This window comes from Amphiura filiformis, chromosome 19 (genome assembly GCF_039555335.1).
Source record: "Amphiura filiformis chromosome 19, Afil_fr2py, whole genome shotgun sequence".
NCBI lineage: Eukaryota > Metazoa > Echinodermata > Ophiuroidea > Amphilepidida > Amphiuridae > Amphiura > Amphiura filiformis.
In genome coordinates this window covers 45,359,971-45,386,776 of record NC_092646.1, presented here as the reverse complement: position 1 = coordinate 45,386,776, position 26,806 = coordinate 45,359,971, and the positions used below count along the sequence as shown (strand labels likewise).

General features: G+C 34.2%; 1 protein-coding gene across 1 annotated transcript; it reads right to left on the bottom strand.

Annotated features, from left to right (window-relative positions):
- Positions 1–70: 70 nt before the first annotated feature.
- Positions 71–22,432, bottom strand: LOC140141362 (sorting nexin-12-like). Its single transcript, XM_072163199.1, has 4 exons — positions 22,218–22,432; positions 5,956–6,051; positions 4,820–4,944; positions 71–3,758 (listed from the first exon to the last, which is right to left on the bottom strand). Exons 1-4 carry the CDS (start codon positions 22,401–22,403, stop codon positions 3,653–3,655), a joined length of 513 nt encoding a protein of 170 aa, XP_072019300.1. The 5' UTR covers positions 22,404–22,432; the 3' UTR covers positions 71–3,652.
- Between the last annotated feature and the right edge of the window lie 4,374 nt (positions 22,433–26,806).

The window sequence follows — 26,806 nt, the reverse complement described above, 5'->3', positions numbered from 1 at the left end:
TGACCCCTAGTCTACTTTTTTTCCAGCATGCTCTCAATTCTCACTCAATACACATGAAACTTAAGCCATATTTGTAGGGTTATGAGTGTAAGTCATACTTTTTTTTTAATTGCCTATCTATAATATGTTTTGCACAAGATACAAAAACTGTATTATTATACTATAACATAAAAAGGTACATCACAATTTCAGGTTAACATTACAACAATCAATACACCAGTCATGATCAAAATCGCCAACACAAATCTTGCGATGCAGGACATAATCAGAATGTGATCTTTTCTTGAGCTTCCTTACAAAAACTTGATTACAAGAAATGATCTGTTCCACTGGTAGTCCCAAGCATAAACATGATCATTTCTTGTGATAAGCACATCTATCAAATAGGGCTGTTGTCGAGTAGAATTTAATCGGCAAGTTGTTGACAAAGCAATACATCAATAAAGTCCAAATATTAAAGGATGATTTTGTGATCCTAGCATCCTCTTTTTATGACATTTTTCAGTAAATATCCACGAAAAAAGCTTATTCCCAACATTTCAGTTGATTCCGATTTTGCGTTTGTGAGTTAACCATGATTATGTGTGTTACACTGCTTCATAGGCCACTGTTGTCAAATCTGCAAGAAATGTTTGGTACATAAACATATAGCCAGAGGTTTCCAATGGTATAAAAATCTCACCTTTTTTTGAGAAAAGTGGGGGGATGAGGCTGTGGATCATAAAATGCCCTTTTAAGTTCAGAGACCATGTTATGCATCATGTATTTACATCAAAATATTACTGTTAATTACATGTAATCAAATCGGTAACTTACCATTACAAAATGAAGTCTACTATCCACCCTATGATCATTGTTATCTTGTGCTCAATTATTACTTTTTTCAATTTCATGGTAAATAATTGTGAACTTATCTCTAAATCTTTAATATTTTTAATGATTAGTCTTTGTCGACAATAAGTCCATGCTTGTCGACAATCAGGAAAAATTGCTTTGTCAACAATGTTGTCGACAACAGCCTTATTCATAGCCTGCAAAAATCCCATGCCATTGTCCTGCTTTTGTGAATTTATGTGAGCCTAATTTTAGTCCATGTATTATAGCAAACAAAGTATACAAGCTTTATGAATATTTGCAATGGACAGGAAAAACCTATATGTGGCCCTTGAACATTTTTAAAACAAAACTGCCAAGAGGTTACACAGAAGGTTTTTCCTGTCCAACAATTATTTGCGGATTGCCATGTCCAGTGTTCCCTCTAAGAATTAGTTGGGTCAATTTCACCAATTATTGAGATTTTTGGCCCAAGGAATCTCTTTCCCGGTATAGAAAACTGCAGGAGATTAAAAGTCTTCTGTTTACCTTTTTCTTACTGAAAAACTTTGTGCCAATCCTGTCACGTCTGGACCATTCATTGAGATTTTTAGCCCAAGGAATTCTTTTGAGGTGTAGAAAACTGGGGATTAAGCATAAAAATCCTCTGTGCTGTGGTCTAAATGAAATGGCATACTAGTATTATAAATGCCTACATTGCACCAACTGTGCATCATACACCCTGAGTGGGAACACTGGTCACCTGCCTACTACTATTCTAGGAGAACCAATGTCCTCCACATTTGTATACATCTCAGTGTAAGGCTCAAGAATTGTGTCAGCGATTTTATCATGAACCTCTCTTTCATAATTCAGACCTATGGAATAATATAAAGGGAGTCGGACACACATATATTACAATGAGATAATAAACCAATAATATACCGCATATATAACCAACCAAGCCTTGAAATAAGCGGGCGCGGGGAGCAAATTTACCCTTGTAAAGCCACCAATTGCTCCTGGTCTTTGTAAAATTCACATGAACCAGGAGCTATTTTCTAAAATAAATTGCTCCTGGTTACAGTTTTGCACTTGATGCAGTCGTGCTGGTATACTGTATTGTATATATGCAGAAAAGGATTTAATATTGAAAATTGCTCCTGTTTCTTCAGAAATTGCTCCTGGTTCTTGTAAAATGCCAGGGAACCAAGAGCAATGTTCAAAACAAATTGCTCCTGGTTCCAGTCTGCTTATTTCAAGGCTTGTAACCAACTCAAGCTCCAACAACCAAATTTGGGCATATATACTTACTGATTTCAATCTGGGGTCTATCATCAGAAGTTGTTACCCACTAACTCATTTTTTTATTCAAATCATAAGATTTTTTTCTAATTTTCTCTCTGATAATAATACTTAATTTTGTTTGCATACATGTACAAGATTCCAGAGCTCAAAATACATTTTTTTGCTTACAAGGACTATTTTTTACAGGTTTCACAAAAATAAGCTATTGACAAATATTTGTCAATTTTGTGAAATTTTTGGGCCCAATCACCTTTAGTCCCCGTGTATTTTGAGACTTGGATGAAACCACCAATATTAACATCTGCAAATAGTGAAAAAGAAATTTTTTATCAGCATTTTTTTTACAATATATTCTATACAAATGTATTTTCTAATTAATAAATGTATCTCTGTTGTTGTATTAGCTGGCTATGTACTGGGACGACAAGAACATTTAAAGTAACCTTAATTAACATAACACTTAGGTAATCTTAATTAACAAAATGATACAACTGGCAGATAAAGGTCTTACCATTTCAGATCAAATAAAACTATTACATCACTCTTAATTATACTAAATTACATTAAAACAAATGATCAAAAGATTGCATATTACAAATTAAAATATCACAAAGAAATCTTCCTGATTTAGGCTAATTATCAAGGCCTTTTTGGAGTTCAAGTAAACCAAGGGTTATGTTTTTAGCTCATGTCAACACTTTGACACACATGTAACAAAGGTGTAAAATACACAAACTTAATGTGACCACTGAAAAACGCACTTACAGTCACCAACTCCACATAGTTAAAAACAACATGCTGAAAAAATGCCCACATGACTGTTGTGCTTTGTGAAGAAGGCATTTGGGTGACCTGATTGACAGTCCCCTCCACCCACTTACCCTATAAACTGGAGATTTTGACATCAGATGAAAGCCCATTTTTTTTTGTCTCATAATTCCAATAATATCTTAGGTCTGAAATCATTATGTTACGCCTACAAAATTATCTCAATTTGATGCCGTCGGAAGGAAGCTTAATTTGACTGACTGCCGATCGGATAGAATCACACAGGAATCCATAATCATCTTAATTTGGTTTTATCAAATCGGGCAGAGTACAAAGTCAACCGATTCATAATCAGCTGGACATAAGCCTTGGCTTAAATCATTTGTTACTTAAGATCTTCAGCTTCAATTACTAGCAATTAACATAATACAATTTTGGTCCTTGGATAAAAGGCAATAATTATGAGTACAACTCATGGCGTTATGAGCATTGCAGTAAGCATATGCTCACTACATATGGATTACAGATTTCTTGCAGGCCCACTCAACAGTGCTACAACATGATTATTGCCGTGTATCCATAACAACTCATCGTCCCAGTACAAGCCGCTAAATTTAGTAGTACATGATACTTGACAGCCAGACAATAATAATGAATTATTATTGGTAATAATAAAACCTGCATTCTGTCTGATTCTCCCATCATTGTAAGCACCCCACCGATGGCTAAATACAAGATATTGGTGTAATAGTGACTGTGTTCTTCATGTGTTGCGTATTTTGCCGGGTACATAATTCTTATCTATGACAGGCTCTTGTAGGAACATATGTAAGCATCTTTCATTTTGGGCCAGCGGATGTCCAGCAATTCTGTAACAATAAGATTAAAATAATAAGAAATAAATAAGAAACATCAATAAAGCGCTAACTTTTAGCATTTTCATTTGATAAAACAGACAGCACTCGGTACAGCTCAATAGAGCATTTAGGAAAATGCCAAAAGTTTTTTTGAATTTCACCCTGATGAATGATTATGATGCACACATCTTCAAATGGACACATGGAATCTGGTTGAATTACATAGGAAAGATGAGCACATCAAGGATATGTCAACAGGATTAAATTTGCAACTTAGGCTTTCAGGAATTTCCTAAATGGTTAAAAAGGTACTTGTCCACTGCCTTTGTGTTTGTATTGTCATCCTCAATTTTCTTATCAGATCAAAGCCGATATTTTCCTCATTTACCCCAGTAAAATGTAACACCCACAATATATTCCATTTAGAGCATGTGAGCAAAAATGTGGTGAATTGTGATTTGTGCTGTATGTACAATCCTAACCCTATGGGGCATTGTTATACATGTGTTTGCTTCTCATATCAAAACTGCTGCAGCAATATAACTCAAAATTTGCTCGCACTGCCACAGATTTCTAGTCCTGGTGACTTCAAGTTACAAATAGGATGTATGATTAGGATTTAGGTTATTTTAAGGGGTACTACACCCTCGATAAATTTGTGTCTATTTTGCATTTTCTCAAAAACTAATAACACAGTGGTAACAAAAGTTAGTATATTATAGGGCAAGGAATCAATTACTTCACTGGAATTTCAGTGACCCAAAAAAAGCGGTTTGTTATTTATGATCAGAAATAAGGTACCGCTAGGATGTACCGCGTTTCCTATCATATATACTGAACCGCTTGTCTTGAGTCATTGAAATTTCAGTGTAGTAATTGGATTCCTTGCCCCAATAATATACATAACTTTTGTTACCAGTGTGTAATTATTTTTTGAGAAAAATGCAAAAATAGTCACAAATTTACCACATGGGTGTAGTACCCCCTTAATTACCAAGTGAATACCACATCTGCTTTCTTAAAATCTTGGAAAATACCGTAATTAAAAACAATCTGAGAGTGTAAGTACATACCTGTTGACGAAAGCCTCAAGTCCTGCACGTCTTTCTTCTATAAAATCATCTTCAAATATTCCATCGTCGCCCCTGAATGGCATCTGTCTTTTCCAAGCTTTTCCTGGCAGAGGAGGGACAACAATCTATAAATAAATAAACAAAAACAACATCGTTCACCAATGCATTCAGAATGAGCAGGTTATGGTGCTTCTTAGCAAAAGCTCTAAGGAGAGAACAAATTTTACTTTCTGAATTGGTTTGCATGCATGAGAATAGGGCTTATTCAAGTCAAGTTAGCTCAATTGTTAAGGCGTTCCACTATGGCGAGTTCGAGTACACTCTCGTGGGAAAATAATGAGTTTGCTTGAAATTCCCCTGGACCAGGAACTTACTGCTAATTGTCTTGTTGTAACCTGTATGAAACTCGGGGAGCTGATCCTGGTTGTGAAGGTTATTTGTGGAATGTCTAAGGTGTACACACTTGAAGCAGCAAAGTCCCTGAATTGTTAAATGGTTTATGGAATGATGTGGGGCCGTAGTGGTCACCGACAACCTGTAAAGTGTGCCGAGGCTTGTGGATCAACGTCTAGGCGTTGTGCCTGTGCGTAGCGCACTATAAATCACTGCGCTTTTTTTTAAAAATAGAATACATTTGCATGATAAAATTCTTAAGCACATAAAGTACAGCAAAAATGCTCCAAAATGGGCTAAAAATGAATCAAAACACAGAAATCTGGGCAACAAAGTCTCATGCCTGGGTTTACATTTCACCAAACTCACAAGGGTATTAAATGTTGACATTTAGACAGTGCACCCTTCACATGTCACTTCGCATTTATTCCGCTGTCATTAGAATATAGGTCAGTTGCCATACAATGCCCAAGGCATGCTCATACCTTAGGGCTGCGCTCAATGGCCAATATTCCTAACACTAACAGCTCCCCATTTCACCCCTGGGTAGAGAGAGGCAAGTGAGGAAAAGCGCTTTGCCCAAGTGCACAACACGATGGCACTGCCGGGGCTCGAACTTGCAATACACCGATTGCGAGGTAGAGCCTGTACTGCTTCGCTACTGTGCCCCCAATAAATATCTGTGGTTTGCAAAGCAAACCCACCAAGGAATCACTCAATTACTTTTGTGTTTACAAGCTTACCTTGCTATCTCGTTCTAATTCATTTCTTAGCCATTCAAAGTCACTGTATCTCCTCCTAACCGATGATTCCTTCAGTTTAAAAACAGGCAGGTTGGACTGAGGGCAAGAAAATAACACAATAACAAATTGTCAAAAATAACAAATTGTGCATCAAAAACTTAATTCTAACAATGGATACTAGGCATGTGACTTGACAGGTAATTGTGTGCCCGGGTACCCTATGTAATTTACAGATGGGACCAGGGTTCGAATTCCGTCAATTTTTTTGCATAGCTGTGTGTGCGATGCAAAACACATGTTTGTATAGCAGTTTCCAAATTTTGCATAGCAGTTATTTTGCTATGCAAAAAAAGAAAAATGCATAGGATTTTTGCAATGCAATATTTGTATTTGCGTAGCGAATCTACAACTTCTGTCATTGTCATCAAATCTCGGCTATAAAGCCCCCAGACGATCACATGTCACGCTCGAGGGCAGAGTTTGAGGGCAATTAGCAAATATAATTATATGCACGAAGCAGGATAAAAAAAAAAAAAAAAAGGGTAGGCCTATACTTTTACCGTGAGGAATGAGCATTGAAAAATAATGTTGCAATTTTGCAAACCTGGTGAAGTCGCTCCACGACCATAAAGAACAGCAAAAATACCACAGATGAAAAAAACCTTCAAAAACAAGAAAACCAGATTAGGTCTTCAGTAAACTCTTCACCTAATTTTTGTTCAACATTATCTCGCGACATTCTCTCGCATAATTGGGGGAGTAACGCTAGTAAACATAAGCATGACATAAGCAATATATATATCAACCACAACAGATTCCGCAATATGGTACCCAACATTGATTTGTCTTATTTTTGCAACGGAATACAGCATTATCTTAGATGTAATGAGAATGAGCAAATACCGACTGCATGATGTTTTTGATTTTCGGGGAATTCCAGATCATCCAGATGTGTTTTGAGGTAAATGCGACGTGTCGCGGAATTTGGCTCGCAAATAGCGATGCATTGGGGGACTTTTGAGGCAAATGCAACATTAAATTTAGCTCAAATTTATATGTATAGCACTTTTAGCGATGCATTTTGGAAAAGTGCATAGCAAAATGCGATGCGATACCATCGAATTCGACCGCTGGATGGGACCCAAGTAACCATGGTGATCGATGAAGTCATTAAGGAGTGAGGTATCTGCACTAAATTTTTTGTAAATTGTCTCCAAACAGTTGTGAGTGTGTACAATGTACATGTAGCATATTTAATGTATACATTACTATTTCACTTGTAAAGATATTTTAATGACATCATTTGATCTTCACCCAGAGGGGGTGGGGTACTCAGTACAAATGACCATACAGGGACGTGCCGCAAACATGGGGAGCATTTTTTGCCTTTTTTAGCATTTTCAGCCTTTTGGTAAGTATATCAATGACCTGTTTTCTATGGGTCCCTTTTTTTAAATGTTTGAAATTCACTATAGCCAAAATTTTTGAAATTTTCCCAAAATTTTCGGGGAAAATTGTAACAATTAAGACAATTTGTGTTAAATTTGGCCGAAAATGGAAATTCTGGCATCTTTCTCCTTGTTGACAGCATCTCCCATTTCAAATCTTTTGTGACACACTAGCCTTCCAATCATTACCATATTGATATGCATAAATTGCATTACATTCTGATCAAACTTTATGAAGAAGCCATTTATTGTACGGAAATTTTTTTTTTGCATCTCTTTTGTCACGGCATACCTCCCAATTTCCAGTGACCATTTATAAATACAAGAAAAATAGAAAATAATAGTTTTGACTGAATGATAACATTCCAAATTACTGTATTTAAATTAAAAGTGATAAATGGATCATCATTAAAGGACTTACATGTAGGTAGGTATATTCACTCAGCAATTCTAAATGACTTAAGGGATGGGGTATATGAACGTTTGGACAGTATTTATTGTGGGACATTAGAGCACATCAGACATATCGAATTGCATTCTGAATCTGAAGAATGTCCTTCTGATATCAAATAATTTTGATTTTTTAAATTGCAATGTAATACACATTTTATGGCAAATGATTACAAATTGATATTTTTGATATTTAACAGTAGGCCTACTCGAAGTAAACTTTATAAATCTGATGATTTATACTTAAAGTGTATGTAGGTGGGATGAAAAGCTGACGATCAATTGAAAATTTTGACTTTTCGTATTGAAGATATGGATTTTTCCTAAAACACACAAAAAATTAGGTCTTTTGGGGAAAAATCCATATCTTCAATATGAAAGGTCAAAATTTTCAATTGATCGTCGGCTTTTCCTCCCAGCTACATACACTTTAAGAATATATCATTAGATTTATAAAAGTTACTTCGAGGACTTTTATATATCAAAAATGTGAAAAATATCAGATTTTAATAATTTGTCAGAAAATTTGTATTATATCGTGAATTTCAAAAAATGAAAATTATTTGATATCAGAAAGACATTCTTCGTATTCAGAATGCAATTCGATATCTCTGATGTTCTCATGTCCCACAAAAAATATTGTCGAAACGCTCATTCCAGATCCCTTTTAAATGAAGGCACAACAATTTTGTCACACAAAAATGGTGTTATTTGGAGAAAAAAAATGACCTGTGATAATAAGATACCACTGACAATTTTATCATTGATCGAGAAATCTAGCCAAGAATTTGCTCACCGATACAGGCATTGAGTTTTAAGGCGTGCGAAAAGCGATTCATGCACGCTGCACGCCTGAAAATGCGCCGAGGGTGCGATTTTTCATGACGCCTAAAAAAAAAAAAAAAAAAAAAAAATAATAATTTTTTTTTTTTTTAAGTTTTTTGGATTTAGAATGTCCCTGGAACTTAAGAGCTCTTGAACATAATTTTTAGAAGTGGCTCTATACCTCAAAAAAAGATTTTTCTGATATTTTGTGCAATGATGCATGTTAGGGTGTTGACTACTTGTGTGACTAAAAAAATTCAAAAATCGGCTCGTTGCCATGGAAACGGCCAAAACCCAGATTCTGTCATTTTGGGCCAAATTGGCAGTGAAATTAGTGAAAAAACATGTTATTTCAAGTGTTCGCTGTATCTAAGCCATATATTGCTGGTACATTACATTAAGTTCTTGTGAAAGGACATCTATTCATCTGATGATCAGCATATTTAGAGGTCAATAAGTTATTCTTAAGGGTACGTGCAGAGCCCATCTGTCAGGTGTATTTTCACTTTTTCATAAAATGTCATTTTAGCACCTAAAATATCATCATGAAAATCAACAACCCGGTGTTCCCAGGATTTTGTCCATTCTCGTGTGGGTAGTACAAGCTAGGTACTTAACATTTTAATAAAAACCAGCTTGGGCAAATGTTACTTCTAAATACAGTGTTGCCAGAAAAACCGGTATTTTTGCAAATTGACATTTTGTCAAATTACGCTTTTTTGTCACAATTTTGTGCATTTTGACAAATATTTTCCTTCAAGGTAAATCCAAACAACACTTTTTCGTCTTTGTAAATATCTAAACACTGAAAATTCAAAATTAAGTGTTGCCAGAATTCTTGATAAAACACCCAATATTAGCATTTTAGTGATTTTGTGTTGATAGTTTGGTTAGGAAATGCTTATTTCTAATTTTCATACATCGAATGTACATAGTATAGATTGTTATATGAATGTTTAAACACCTGAGCACAAAGTAAGTGTTGCCAGAATTCTTGATAAAACACCCAAAATCATATATATATATTTATATGTGCCATGATCCAACATCATATTTTTTACTATCATCAATATTAATAATAATATCAATGTAGGCCTATTAACATCATTATCAATACTAATCAAAACTATTAATATCGATATAAATAATAATCAAAAGTATTAACATCAATTTGGTTTACTATCATCAATAATATTAAAAATATCAAATATATTAACATCATTATCAACAATCATAAAAAATATTAACATTAACCCTAGAACTACTGAGCCATATTTTGTAACACGGACTACGAAGGGGGGTTGCAACCCCCTAATTTTCAATTATAAACGTCATATACCGTTATATTTGGAATCAATGTATAGCTATGGGTCTCCTCTACCCCAGTGATACCAATAAGTACAAACATTCCTCTCATATAATGTCGCTGTGACGTCATAATATGAGGGCGCCCATGTAAATTTGGAAAATTTCAGCTATTTACAAAAGTATTGGCAAAATTGATTTTCGGCTAAAATTCTACAAAAAATGCAATTTGACCGAATTTTCTCCTCAAACTAACAAGTAAAAAGTCAATAGCTTATAATAATTTTACATGAGCGAAATGAAAATAATTTATTTTACTGTAGAAACCATTGGTGGCCCTCACCAACAACCCCTCTATGGTCATCTTGACAGCCGGTCCTACCCCCAGGTAATGTGCTGATAAACATTTTTACACTAAAATGAGCGCAAAGGATGGATCTATGATTAGTTTAGGTCGAGGCGTAAATGCGCGCATTTTTTATGACGGATAAGAAATCTTGGGGGGGTACTTCGTAGTTTTAGGGTTAATATCAATAATAATCAAAATATTCACATCAATATATCAATAATATTTAAAATATTAATACCAATATCAATAACACTAATAAACAAAACTATCAATATCAATAATAATCAAAAATATTAACATCAATATCAATAACAATCACAAATATTTATATCAATATCAATAATAAGCAAAATATTAATATTAATATCAATAATAAGCAAAATATTAATATCAATAATAATCAAAAATATTAATATCAATATCAACAATATCAAAATCTTAATATTTTAAAATTGATATTAGTATTACTATTTTGATTATTATTCATATTCATATTAATATTTTTGAGTATGATTCATATTCATATTAATATTTTTGATTATTGATATCGATATTAATATTTTTTATTTTTTATTGATATTGATGTTAATATATTTGATCATTATTGATTTTGATATTAATATTTCTCATTATTATTGATATAGATATTAATATTTTGATTATTATTGATATGGATATTAATATTTTTGATTATTATTGATATTGATATTAATATTCTTGATTATTATTGATATTGATATTTATATTTTTGATTATTTTTGATATTAATATTAATATTTTTGATAATTATTGATATTGATGTTAATATTTTTGATTATTATTGATATTATTGATGTCAATGTTTTTGTTTATTTTTGATATTGATGATAATATTTTCGTTTATTATTGATAACGATATATATATTTTTTTTAATTATTACTGAAATTGATATCATTATTTTTGATTATAATTGATATTGATATTAATATTTATATTTTTTGTAATTATTTGTTACTGAAATTGATATCAATATTTTTGATTATTATTGATATTAATATTTTTGATTATTATTGATATTGATATATATTTTTGATTATTATTCATATTAATAGTTTTGATTATTATTCATATTCATATTAATATTTTTGTTTTTTATTGATATTGATATTGATATTAATAGTTTTGATTATTATTGATATTGATATTAATATTTTTGATTATTTATATTGATATTGATATTAATATTCTTGATTATTATTGAAATTGATATTTATATTTTTGATTATTTTGATATTAATATTTTGATTATATTGATATTAATATTAATATTTTGATAATTATTGATATTGATGTTAATATTTTTGATTATTATTGATATTATTGATGTTAATATTTTTGATATTGATGATAATATTTTTGTTTATTATTGATAACGATATTTATATATTTTTTAATTATTGCTGAAATTGATATCAATATTTGTGATTATTATTGATCCAGTCCAGTAAGGTGTGAGTGACCAGTTCAAAATTCAATAGAAAACAAAGAACAAAATTAATACCCATAATTACCCTGACTATAACTTTGTACTAGATAATTCTAGAACCGTGGGGTTTTTACAATTTGAATACGCTTTTTAGGACAAGCTATTGATGATAGTAAACCAAATTTTGACGTTGTCAACTTTAGCGTGAGAGGACTGGATCATGGCATTATGATTTTGGGTGTTTTATCAAGAATTCTGGCAACACTTACTTTGTGCTCAGGTGTTTAAACATTCATATAACAATCTATACTATGTACATTCGATGTATGAAAATTAGAAATAAGCATTTCCCAATCAAACCATCAACAACAAATCATACTATCAGTAAAATACTAATATTGGGTGTTTTATCAAGAACTCTGGCAACACTAATTTTGAATTTTCAGTATTTAGATATTTACAAAGACGAAAAAGTGTTGTTTGGATTCACCTTGAAGGAAAATATTTGTCAAAATGCACAAAATTGTGACAAAAAAGGCGTAATTTGACAAAATGTCAATTTGCAAAAATACCGGTTTTCTGGCAACACTGTATTTAGAAGTAACATTTGCCCAAGCTGATTTTTACTAAAATGTAAAGTACCTAGCTTGTACTACCCACACTAGAATGGATAAAATTCTGGCAACACCGGGTTGTTGATTTTCATGATTATATTTTAGGTGCTAAAATGACATTTTATGAAAAAGTGAAAATACACCTTGCAGATGGGCTCTGCACGTACCCTTAAGAATAACTTATTGACCTCTAAATATGCTGATCATCAGATGAATAGATGTCCTTTCACCAGAACTTAATGTAATGTACCAGCATTATATGGCTTAGTTGCAGCGAACACTTGAAATAACATGTTTTTTAACTAATTTCACTGCCAATTTGGCCCAAAATGACAGAATCTGGGTTTTGGCGTTTCCATGGCAACGAGCCGATTTTTGAATTTTTTAGTCACACAAGTAGTCAACACCCTAACATGCATCATTACACAAAATATCAGAAAAATCTATTTTTTGAGGTATAGAGCCACTTCTAAAAAATTATGTTCAAGAGCTCTTAAGAATGTCCCTGAAAAAATTTTTAGAAATAAAAAAAAAAATTACAAAAAGATTTAAAAAAATTATTAATTCATGTTCAAAATAGGCAAATTTATAATTGATGTTCACATTGCAACCTATTTATGATGTAAAGAAGCATACAAAACAAATGCATTTGAAAATCATTCATAGATTATTATGTGAACATAAGTTAATACGAATTTGCCTATTTTAAACAAGAATTTATAATTTTTTAAATCTTTTGTAATTTTTTGTATTTTTATTAAATTAATTACAAATGACACTAGCAAGTAGTCCAAGGTCCAGGGACATTCTAAATCCAGGGGGAATATAAAAATGTAAAAAAACAAAATTAAAAAAATTACGGTAGATTGTGATATGAACACAATATACAACTTTGCCCTTTGTGCATACCAACTTGTAAAATAATTTTTTCTTGTTATTGTATTTTTCAATTAACCACGAATGATACAAGCAAAGTTATCACCAAAGCAAATTTACAGCTAAAAGACATCTTTGCAGAATGCACCGTTCATTACCCCAGAGCTTAACCGTGGCCAATTAAAAAAAGTACATGTAGTCACAATATTGCTAAGTTTTAACTGAAAATGAAATCATAGTCATACACCAGTTTTGAAAAAAGCACACCTTGATTTATTTAGGTGTGCGATTTGCAGCACACCTAAGAGCACACCTCGGGTTATCCAGGCGTGCGATTTACAGCACACCTGTCACTTTGCAAAACTCAATGCCTGCCGATAGCTTCACATTCTACATGTAGGCTATAGACGATTGCATTCAAAACCTATAATATTTACAGTAATTTCTTGGCCAAACTGGAACACTATAAACGCTAGTGGCTCCGCGATAAACACACGCGAATATAGCGCGGTACAGAAGAAAGCATACACGCGCCTTACATTGCGTACACGCTTAGTACGCTACATGGACGCAACGCGCATGTTCCAGTTTGGCCAAGAAATTACTGTAAATATTATAGTCGCATTCCCTGAAGCATGAGACTGTGTCAAGCAATAGAAGTTCAGAAGTAAATACAGCCAATCACGACTAAGGGTGTGAGTGAGTCCCGGGAATTCGAGTCCCGCCCGATAATCCTATTACCCAGCAAGGAAATTCCCTGCCCGGTACCGAAATTTAAAAAAAAAAAAAAGTTTTTTTTTCGGTTTTGTAGTGTCTCTGGACCTAGACCTAAATGCTAGGATCATTCATGGTTGACCTAAAAAAAAAAATTGAATTTTGCACATTGTTTTGTGTTTTTAATATGAAAATTGATACATAGTTTTCATGTCATACTCTATTAATGATATCAAAATGCATTGAATTTGAATGCATTTTGATATCCTAGAGTATGACATGAAAACTATGTACCGTATCAATTTTCAGATTAAAAACACAAAACAATGTGCAAAATTCAATTTATTTTTTTTAGGTCAACCATGATCCTAGCATTTAGGTCTAGGTCCAAGACACTACAAAACCTCAAAAACCAAGGAAGGCGTTCCCAGAAAGGTCACAGAAAAAAAAATTGCAAAAAAAAAGTTTAAAAAAAAATAAAAATTTTCCAAAGTTTTCGGCGACCTTGGAGAACCACTGGACCTATTATGAAATGTCAGGATCATTCACAGTTAATTTTAAAAAAAGAAAGAAAAATCAGAAAAAAATTACGAAAAAATTACAGTTTGTTATCCTGCAAACCATTAACTACCGGTAATTAATGTTTATTTCTTCATCTATCACATATTATAGATGCATTGGTTTTCCATGCATTTATAATATGTGATAGATGAAGAGGTAAACACAAATTAATGGTTTGCATATATTAAGGATAACAAACAATAATTTTTCGTAATTTTTTTCCATTTTTTTTTTTCAAATTATCTGTGAATATTAATCCTAGCCCTTCAGAATAGGTCCAGTGGTTCTTCAAAGTTGCAGAATACTTCTATAAAAAAAATTGTTTTTGGAATTTTTTTTACCGACATCCGACATCCAATAATCGGTTGAGCCCTGTGATTATACCCGGTATCAATCATATACTATATATATGTACTATGACCTACGACAAAAAATGACAACATTGTTGGAAATTTGTGAGTTTTGACAGTAATACGGTACTTGAAATTTTAAGTTGTGTTTTTTTGTGAAAAACGATGTAAATTTTTATAGAAAACTGTTCCAAAATAAGGCTCAGATTGCACGAGAGACCATCTAAACCCTGAGAGCTTCCAGGGCCCTTAAGCCCGGCCGTTACGACTTCGCGCTCGTGATGTCCGCTACACGCACATAGGCCTATTTCAGTTCTTTCACAGAAAATTTCCAGCACTTGTCATTAAGTTCCCAGACAGCAGAAAATTTTCTGGAGGCCTGACTACAAAACCGAAAAAAAACTTTGAACATTTTTTATTGTTTTATTTTTATTTTTTTTTTTTTTGCAATTTTGGTACCGGTTACCCGCCCGAAAAATGCGCCGGGTACCCGGGCACAAAATTACCGAAAATCAGACCCCTAATCACGACAGGCTATTGCATCATAAATATGTTGCTAAAATAACACTCCAATAAAATTGTAGACTATCCAAAATAGGCAAATACAGTTGACTCATCGAAATAACTTCCATCCAAATTTCAACATTAACAACAGGATAAAAGACCTCTCCGGTGCAAAAAATTGCATCGTTGTCTGACCGAAAAACGATAGCAAAGCACTCAGTCTAGCATCGAATGTGTAACTATCATATGCAAATTCGAAGCTGGAATTCTTGAGTAATTTTATCCCCGAAATAAGTATAATCAAATTAAGTATTTCTTGACCAAACTGGAACACTGTGAACGCTAGTGGTTCCGCGATAATCACACACGAATATAGCGCGGTACAGAAGAAAGTATACACGCGCCTTGCACTGCGCAACACGCATGTCAGGAATACTTAATTGATTATCAGTTATAGCATATTGTTATTATGTTTACTTCTATTGTTATTCTCATCCACCACCTGCTACCCGTAAGGCACTTCGCACTTGATTATTAGTTTCCTGTTAAAGATTTTGAAAAAAGGACGAGGTGACTTTTAATTATTAATTATCTTTTATTTTCTTTATTTAGTTTGAACAATTACAAGCAACTATTGATTCGTTTTGACAAGAGCGGGCATTTAATTATTTTACAACAATCTTTGATTTTATAAATAAGGCCCTTCGCACTTGATTATTAGTTTCCTGTTAAAGATTTTGAAAATGGGACGAGGTGACTTTTAATTATTAGTTATTAATTATCTTTTATTTTCTTTATTTAGTTTTAACTATTACAAGCAACTATTGACTCGTTTTGACTAGAGCCGGCATTTAATTATTTCACAACAATATTTGATTTTATAAATAAGTGAAGGTGGAGTTGTACTCTTTGTTCATTCATCATTATTGTTGATATTATTAAAGTCAGAAAATGGCAAGTAGAAGTAGTTGAGAAAGTTATTTTAAAGGAGAAAATTAGAAATAAAAATAAAATAATTAATTATTTTGAGATTTTCAATTTTGGACGCGGGCGGTAAACAGGAAACTAATAATCAAGTGCGAAGGGCCTAAGTGAAGGTGGAGTTGTACTCCTTGTTTATTCATCATTATTGTTGATATTATTAAAGTCAGAAAATGGCAAGTAGAAGTAGTTGAAAGTTATTTTAAAGGAGAAAATTAGAAATAAAAATAAGGCCCTTCACAATTAATTCTTAGTTTCCTGTTTCATGGTTGAAAACCAGGGATGAGGCGACTTTTAATTATTAATTATCTTTTATTTTCTTTATTTTAAAATAAGTGGTTGCAACCTACATCAAGCCATTTTGACAAGGAGCATGCATTTAATTATTTTACTACTATGTTTGATTTTATACATGAGTAATGGTACAATTAGGTTATGTTTATTCATCATTATAGATGATATGATCAAAGTCAGAAAGTAGCAAATGGCCCATTTCACGGTTAGGCGCCACTTTTAGTGAAAAAAACTCGAAATTTTCTAAATGGATTAAATTGAATTTAATAGGGGTTTTCTTTTCCAAATAAGACCAGATTTTCATAAAAATATCATTTCCCAGCTTAAATCTCGCTACTTCTTGAAGAAAATTATGATTTATTATCTCATGTTATGTAATTTTTTAACAAATTTGATCAATATTGAGTACCGGGGTAGTGTATATTTATACTTTGACGGTCCAATACATATATCATAGATATTTAAAATAAACGAGTATGTCATAGGCTCCCTTCTGACCAAATTTGGGCAAATTTTGTTGTGTAATGACACATTTATGGCCACTTTAATGTAATTTTTGTGGTAAAAAAGGGAAATTGACATGAAAAGGTTTACTCAACAATTTTAATAATCAATGAATGACTCTGATATTGCACAGCTTTGAAGGTCATAATATGGGTAATGTTCACAAATAATATCAGCCAGTTTGAAAACACAGGTCAAATTCAAGATTCTGATGTTTGCAATTTTGGATGTGACTGATGTCAATGTGAACGGAAACCACACACTGTAAAGCAGAGTATGTTTCAGAAAATAATGATTCAAAGAGTTTTCACACACTCAGTGAATTAAATGGGATATATTGAAACATATCAACAGGTCTGTGTTAGTGTTCATTTTAAAACATTGTTTACAATTTATAGAAGTGGATGTGACATTTTCAATTGTGAACGGAATGTTTCATTATGATAAACAGTTTGCTTGTCAAAAATATAAGCTTTGGGCACTTCTAACACATATATTTTGTGAGATTCTATTGAATTGAGCAATGCTAAAACGTTTTTGCTGACCCTTTATATTTTTGACAAGCAAAATGTTTATAATTTACTGAAATGTTCCGTTCACAATTGAAAATGTCACATCCGCTTCTGTAAATTGTATACAAAACTGTCCTCTAAAGACAAAGACAAAGCTTTGAAATAATCATATATGACATGTACAAAATAATAAACCTATTTTAGAAAGTCAAATATCATGTTGTTTAAGTATTTTGGCCTAAAACTACTAATTTTGAGGATGTGACATGTGAACGGAAATTGAAGCTTTTGAATCTCCTGTCACAATTAAAGAAGGCATACTGAATTAAAGATTTGTTGTGCCTTTTGATCCCCCACAAACCTGTAATGAAATAACTTCAAACTGGCATCCTAGTCCCATTCCTGTCTTAGTTCTTTGAAGAAACTATTTTGGATGTGACAGGTACCATGGATGTGACACATGTGAACGGAAACTTTGAAATGACATCTGCAAGCTAAGTTGATGAAGGAGTTTTCATTAAATGGTGTCATTAGATAGCTCATAGCAGGAGATTTTTAAAAATCAAGGAGAAAAAATTCTGCCACATTTTGTTAATAAATTATACTATTTGGAAAATTAATCGGATGTGACAAAATTGTGAACGGAATTTGTTGGCAAAAATTCAAAATATCGCTGTATCTACATATTAAGAGCAACAAGTGTAATTTGTTCAACAAATAGTAACAAGACTCTGAACTTTACTAAAACACACTAGTTTGCCATTCATGTAAAGTATTAGTCGATCTATTCCACATTGAATAAGGTACATAGATGTGAACGGAAAATGTCACATCCGAATTCAGAAATTTAAATGGTTCTCATGCTAGTTTAACTGACAACTAATACTTTGTTCATGTATGGCTGTGTAGTGCAACTTGTTCACTACATAAAAACAACAAAAGCAGCTGGTAGGCTCAACATAGTTAAAAGTGACAGCATTGGAAAATAAATGTCTGTTTCCAGGTTGCTAGTGAAATGTGGTTTTTTGACCACTTCTGACCCCTGTGCGCCCTGAAAGATAAAACTAGAAAGGCCGATTAAGCTAATGGAGGTAGGCCATACAGAGACAATGAAAAATCACCAACAGTAAATTCTGTAACCCCATTATTTTTTACACACCAGGCCAGATATGTTGAAAATCAAAAAGTGGCGCCTAACCGTGAAATGGGCCAAATGGTAGTCATTAAATGTTATTTTTAAAGAGAAAATCCAAAATATAAATAAAATAATTAAATATTTTGCAATTCTCTACTTTGGACGCAGGCGGGAAACAGGAAACTAAGAATCAATTGTAATTGGCCTAAAATAATTAATTATTTTGAGATTTTCAATTTTGGATGCGGGCGGTAAACAGGAAACTAATAATTAAGTGCGAAGGGCCTAAAGTAAGTTAAATATTTTGTTTACAGTAGTGTCACTGTCAGTGTCAGTCAAATCGGGGTGAATTCTTGAACCTCGTCATAGACTGGATAAGTTGTTTCGCACAAGTGCCCACTTTTGAAACCCCTGGGGGGGCACTCACATGTAAAGGTGGTACAGGTACATGTATGTGCGGCGGTCAACAAGGGTCCCTTTTTCAGGCTCTCCGGCAGTTCCTTAAGCCCCACATTTGCAATATGCTCTAGTTCATTGAGCTCAAACTGACAATTGTAGCTCTTTAATTAAATTTGGGAAAATTTTAGCTCTAAAGCCTATAATTTGGCCGATTTTAGTTCACAGAGCCCCACAAATGTTGAAATTTCAGTTCACATCAAGCCCCTGTTTTGACCCAAAATTAGTTCTTAGTTCATGTAGTTAGTTCCCAAGTTTGGCGCTCCGCGCCGCACACCCGGCACCCCTACCAAAATTTTAGTTGAGTGCCCCCGGGTTGAAACCATGTTGTTGTTGCATGATGTTGTTCAACTTGTTGTGCATGATGTTGTTGTTGTTTATCAAGACAAACAATGTCATGAATGTTGTGTTGAACTCATGAACTACACTGCAAAATTCCTGGCGGCAGAGTGACTACATCGCACTGGATCTCTGCAGTCACCACCGCCGTGACGCCATAATAACTTACCCTATGGTGGCCGACGGAGTCACTACAGGAGAGTGACTACATCGGAAACAAGGCAGTGGGGTACTATGCAGCAGTGTCATCACGCAGTGACTATAACTGCTATCCTCCGATGTGTTATCTGCTTGATGCCGCATCGGCGACTCATGATGTACACCACTGACTAGATTCCGACAGTGGTCCACATCTTGTAGTCACATCAAAGTGACTTCCGTAGCGTGTCCCCGCGCGTGCGCCTGCTCGGTGCCCAGTCGACGAACTTTAAGGTGACTACGCTGCCGAAAGGTCGTTGACCGAACCCTGTTATGAGTTCGAACACTCTGGGGACGCGCAGCGTATATCTACCAAATACTGGCGCTGACAAATACGCGTATCATGCTTGTTTACTGCTTGTATACGCTCATGAATGGAATGAGTTGGTTTTATAATTAATTGATTGATGCATGCTGTACAGCGGGTCTGCGGCTGTAGGCCTATACTGCCGTCGTTGTTTTTTATCGTGCTTTTGCATTCTTTGTCATTTATATTTCTACTGTGAGACTTCCGATTCATTTTGTTTCTTTTATTTGTTGTTCTCTTTTATATATTTTAATTGTTTTTGTGCTGCCTGTTTAATAATCTCATCAACTGTGTGTGCTTTACTTTTGCAGTTCTTGTTCTTGGTTTATTTGTTTGTTTCATTTCAAACGTTTTTATTTAGTTTATTTGTTTGCTTGTTTTCCCACAAAACTTATATCATTGCTTTGTTTACTTCAGTGGTTAGATGACATGTTTTGCTATCAAATTATGCCTATTTTTTCATATTTTGCATGATAACGTTATATAGGCCTATTGACACTTTTTTTATTTAAAATAAATTGTGTTTTTTGCGATACTAATTTTATTTTCAGCGAAGTTCATAAAGTAGGCCTAGGCTATGCCTTAGGCCTAGCATTTTCAATTTATACATTTTGATTTGCCAAAACTTCACTTATTTTGAAGCAAGAATTTTCTGTTTATATTTAAAATTGATTTATAGGCCTAGCATGCATTTTGTTTTAACTTTCCTGAATATAGGCCTACTGCAAATTTATACCTTTACTGTCGTAAGTTTATGCAAAACTTTGGCTTGTGCTATTTTCTTTTTCTGTTTTTCAAATTGGTGTTTTTTATAGGCCTATTAGTTTGATTCCTTTTTCATGTTGATTTTTTTTTACGTTATCAAATTATGCCTATAAATCGGGAATTTTTTTTATTTGTATTTTGTTACTATTGTAAATCGACTGGCGACTCGTGAGGTAAACTTTTGTTTGGTGTGTATTTTTGTAAACTTGATGCGTGCACTTTTTAAAAATAGCTAACTTGTTTTTGTTGCTTGAGTTTGATATTCACTTAAATATATTTCACAAAATTTTGTTTTTATTTATTCACATCAATATAGGCCTATTGCGGTGTTTGTTTGAAATTGTGTTTTATTTTTTATCACGCAAATATTAATGCTTGTTATAAATTATTATTGTTTTACACATTTAATATTTTAATTCATCAATAGGCCTACATACTTCTTATATTTCTACTTTTAACTTCTTTATTTGCAAGTTTTCTCAAATTGTTTTCTTTCGAAGTGTTTCTTTGTTTCTTCCATTCTTTGCATGTTTATTGGTTTCTTTATGTTTATTTATTTCTTAATTTTTTATTTATTTAGTTTTTCAAATAACCACCAATTAACAAAAATGTATCTTATTCATCATGTTAGTTTATTGAATTATACTTTGTTTACGTATCATGTTTATTTCTTTTACTAACAAATTTATTTTATTCATCTAATATTTCCTTTATTTTTAAAGTCCAGTTTGCAATTTCCCCTCCCTAATCCCCTAAAAAAAGCAAGAAATAAAGAATATTATTTGAATAAATCAAGAGAATATAAAAAATATGGCAATAAAAGCAAAACCGGCAACCCCAAACCCCGATACCGAGCACCCAGGCCCAGTCGCGTAGTCACACCGGTGTGACTCTCCTCGAAGTCACTGCCGGCGCCTTGAAGTCACTCTGTAGAAACTTAGGAGGCTGGCTACCCGGCTATTTCGGACCGGCGATATGGAAAACCGAGGTGTAGTTTCCGATGGAGTGACATTCTGGTGACATCGGCGTCACACAGATGAGAATCTTGCAGTGTAGTTTTGGACATGTATGTGAGTTTTGTCCTCTCACAGCTCAACAATCGTTTGTTATTTTTGTACAACCACTGGCACTACTTGTAACTGCTGTTACGAACACGCATGATAGCCTCAGAAACTAAAATGGTTGCTATTCAGAATGTTATACAAAAAATACAATAACGTGGCACATGACCACATCGACGGACCCTCCCATTTACTGAATACGTGCACGGTACGGGTTTACTATGCACAGAATTCGGAAGTAAACCCACCTTCATTCGCACTTCATAATCGGTGTATCTCCTCTTTGCTACACCGTGTGTTTCTGGATTTACAACATCTATTTCAAGAAAATTAGCTGGGGCAGCATAAGCATCATCAAGTGTCTGTTTTTTGACTCCTAGCCGCCTGGTATCTGCTGGAATTGCGCTCTTGTCACCGCCTTCGCCTTCCGCCATTTTGTCGGCAAGTAAAGTGTTGCCAGTTTATTTTTATATTACCACAAAATTCATTACCTAGAAACGATTTATGAAAATCACAACATTTCTGAACGGACGAATTTCATGGAATTGGAGCGTTATTGTAGAAAACCGGGATAGAAAACGGAAAACAGGATTTCATAGGCCTAGTTGTAAAAATAAGATTTAAATAATCGAAAAAAGTGAATAGTATGCAAAGAAAAAAATTCAACGTAATAAGGAAAATGAAAACTTGCTTTATAATTATATAAAAGGGGTGCTGTCATTTTCGCAAGGATGAGGGGAATATAGGGGTATAAACAGAAAAAATAGGGCACTGTTCTGGGTCCCTTGCTCTTCCTACTTTTTATAAATGATTTGCCTCATAACATCTCGTCATCTGTCAGACTTTTCACAGACGACTGCATTCTTTATAGAACTTAGTGGACCGGGGGACTCAGCGGCGTAGCTGGGATTTTTTCCAGGGGTGACAAGCCTGTATGGGGCGGGGGCCCAAATAGACAATTTTGCCAGGCTTATTGATAATAATCGTATGGTATTGCATATCATATGAATTCCAATATCTCTTTCCCTCCTCTCCTCTCTTTTTTCCTCTCTCTCCCTCCTCCATTTTCCTTGCACTAGGGGGCGGGGCCCAAATAGGCAATTTTTGGCAGGGGGAGATCGCCCCCCTGCAGCTACGCCACTGAGGGGACTCAGAGCTACTGTTTGGGATTTCTTGACCTTTTCAGAATAATTTGTTTTGGGTCTGTGTGCACAGAAAGGGGGTCATAAAAATCAACCCAAGATGTGGGGGGGCCCGGGGTTCATAAAAAAATTTCAGCCCAATGGGGGGAGGTCATAAAATTGACTCCAGTCACAGATATATCCATGACCCCACCTTTCGGAGGAAAATTAAGAAAATAGCAGCCCCCTTACAGTCAGTCTACTGTGAAGTACAAAATCCCGACGCGGACGCACATATTGTGCAGACTTTGAAGGCACGCATACCTGCAGCAACACGCTGTATACGCGCGCATTGTCACTTTGTACTTCAGAGTAACTGGGGGAGGCCGAGGGCAGGGGGCACTTGCACTCCAAGGTGGAAATCATGCGCATGCATAACTTTCAAAACAGACCCTAAACAATTATTTTTCTGGGGCTTCCATAATACCTTTTAGGGCCAACTACATGCTTAAAAGCATACAGTTTGCCGCACTCTAATTGAATGGATGAAAATAAACTGAAACTGAACCCTAGAACAGCAGGTTTTGTGATGTTTCATTTTTAAGGTCCTTTTAAAAACAAGCTAAAACATAACCCTTTTTTTATGATTTTTGACTGTGCTGTACTTTTTGATGTTTCATGTTCATGTTCAAGGTCCTGTCAATCATATCCTTTTTTCTGATTTTTAACATTCAACACCCTTTGAATGTAGCTGAATGTATGTGCGTCCGTAAATCGCTTGCCCATGGAAACAAAGCTTCTCCCCTTTTTACTCAATTTTTTGCAAGAGCATGATACAAGTGGCCCTCCTGGGAAGTCAATCAACTTAGTTGAGTACAGTGAATGTATTACCAAGTTCTTTCTTTACTAATGAACTATATGCCAATCATTGTCAATAAGGTTTTAAATAGAATATTCACACAAAGACTATACCACACAATGATGGCTATTGAATGGCAACAAATGAGTTAATATTCATTTTTTCTTCACACTAAACAACAATGTCACACTTTCATTAGAATGAAGGGAAACACTTCAGAAACATTTTAAGAACACAGGATTAGGGCAGAGACAGTGGCGTGCCGTGGCCGCCCCAACCCGGGGGCTATAGAAAATTCAATTTTGCCACCCTTCCTCAACAGCCGAAAAGGTTGACCCAATATTTTTCTCGGTCGTTTGAAAAAGTGAAAAGCAAAAAAAAAAAAAAAAAAAAGGGTTTCACGCAGCACATTTTGATGTATAGTACCATTTTTTCAAATAATTTTATGCTTTATCAAATTTTTTCTGCCCTTTTTTTATTTACTAATTCATTTTGCACCCCTTCGCTTTTTTGCCGCCCTGTTTTTGCCGCCCTTCTTCTTCCACCGCCCTTCATTTTGGCGCCCCCAAAGCCCCCCCAAAATACGCGCATGGGCAGAGAAGATACCTTACACTTCACTTAATGCATTTCTCCCATTTCAATTTTCTGTACTGATTTCAACTTTCAAGCGATTTGCTATCATGGGTCGATAGTGACAAAATGTACCTCAATGAATAGAACAGCTCTTGCAACATATATGTTTCTTTTTTTCTCTATATTTAGTCGGTCTATTCTCAAAATGAAATCAAAGGGCTGTACAAAGTACTGCAAAAGTAGAAATTTTCGCGAGGTTTTTATTTTCGCGAATTTCGCGAGTGGACATAAAATCGTGAAAATATAAACTAGCGAAAATAACCTTTTGCATTAGGTTTCTATTGTATCAATATCAAAACTGCGAAATTTAATTCTCGTGACAATTGACAAAATCTTCAAAATCGCGAAAATATTGACTTTTACAGTAATGAGATCAATGTCATTTTATGAAATGAGGTGATGTATCATGTTACAAAGGATTCTGGGAAGGGTAATATATCTTCTCTGGGATTGGTTTTCGGTGGCCACTATTCTCAAGTTGCTCCAAAATGAACAAGTACTCAATGAAATTACCTGGAAGGCAAGAAAACATTTCCTTGGCCATTTCCTTGGGAATTTGATATCTTAATCCCGCTACTGATTCGACATAGAATATTTGATGTCACATATCAATGTTATTTAATCTATTTCCATTCTATTTCCAGTAATGTTTAAGTTCTAACAAATGTTTGATAACGTAAAATTGATAATATGTTACGTAGAATATCTGGTAGAAATATGCTATCGATTTTACGTCATTCGTTAAAACCTAAACATTACTGGAAATAGAATGGGAATAGTTTTAATAACATATGTTACACTGAATATTCTAAGGGCATGTCATACTGGCAGTCGTATTGTGCGATTAAAGAATCGCTAGTTTTGCAATCGCTGCAAGCATCAGACCAAGCGTATGAGTGGATATTCAACTGGCTTTTCGATTTTACGCTTTAGCATGCGACTTATTAATCAGATATCAGCAGTCGCCTGACGTCATAAAGCAGGCAATGCTCCTGGTCATTGCTTAGTGGCCGGTCGAGTGCACATCCGTCGGAACACGCTTTTCAATACGGAATAAATGCTAACCTCATTGTGACATCATCCAAGCAGCAAAGTTCATTTCTCATTGAAAAGGCGTTATCCAACGGATCTGCAGTTGACCATTCTATTAGTATGATGTGTTTTTAAGGAGCAGCCCAAAAGATTGATATCCTGTAAACAAAACTAGTTTTGGCAATGTACACGGGGGTGGCAAAAGGTGCAATTACATGTATAAAATATAAAAAAAAGTAACACAAAATCAGAAAATTACTTTTTTCAACATTTCATGATTATGCCTCAGCAGAGAGGGAGGAGGTCAGCCTTCTAACAAATAATTTTGTTCATAGGACATCATTAACCTTTTGATCTGTTCCCTTACTTCTACAGGTATCCAATGACACTTGTGACAGTGCAAATCAAGACTAGAGTCAATTGGTGCTACCAGTGACTGCAAGCCTCAAAATAAGCAGATCTGAACAGGAGCTGCACATTTGGAAAAAGCAGCTCCTGGTCCTGTTATTATCTAGTGATCCAGGAGCCATTCTTAAAGAGCCAAGAGTCATTTCAATTTCAATTGTACACATTAAATACAAAACCTGCTTTAACTACAAACTCTATTTTTAAAAATGTAGATCCTGGTTCATATGATTTTGGTGTGGACCAGGAGCCAAAATGTTACGACCATTGGGTAAATGGCTCCTGGGTGCCTGCTTATTTTGAAGCTTGCCACTGAGAGGCAGTTATTGGATTATTTGAGCAATTGAAAACAATCATGCTCCAGGTTCATCAGAAATAAATTGACCCTTCCCCTGGTATGTAAACAAAACCTTTTGGTGGCAGGCTCAGACAGATTGTGTAGTGTTGAGTATGCATCTCCTATGATCTTTATATTCTAAGATAGAAATTAGGGTTAGGTAATAGAAAGGGGGATGATGAATAGCTGCCTTGTGACTTGATGAGGTTATATATATATTTATGGTCCTGAAGCATGATTGGTTGACATCTCAAATATTACCTCCACCAAGAAGACAGATTGTTATTTTAATGTTGAGCAGATGGGGATTTCCAGAACCCAAATTATTATCGGTGAATCTGGAAAAATCCCATTTTCCCCAAAGAGTACAACTCACTATACGTGCCAATCGTTCCTGTTATACTACTTGAGCATACACGTTTTCAATAATGATGTTTAACCAGGTATAAC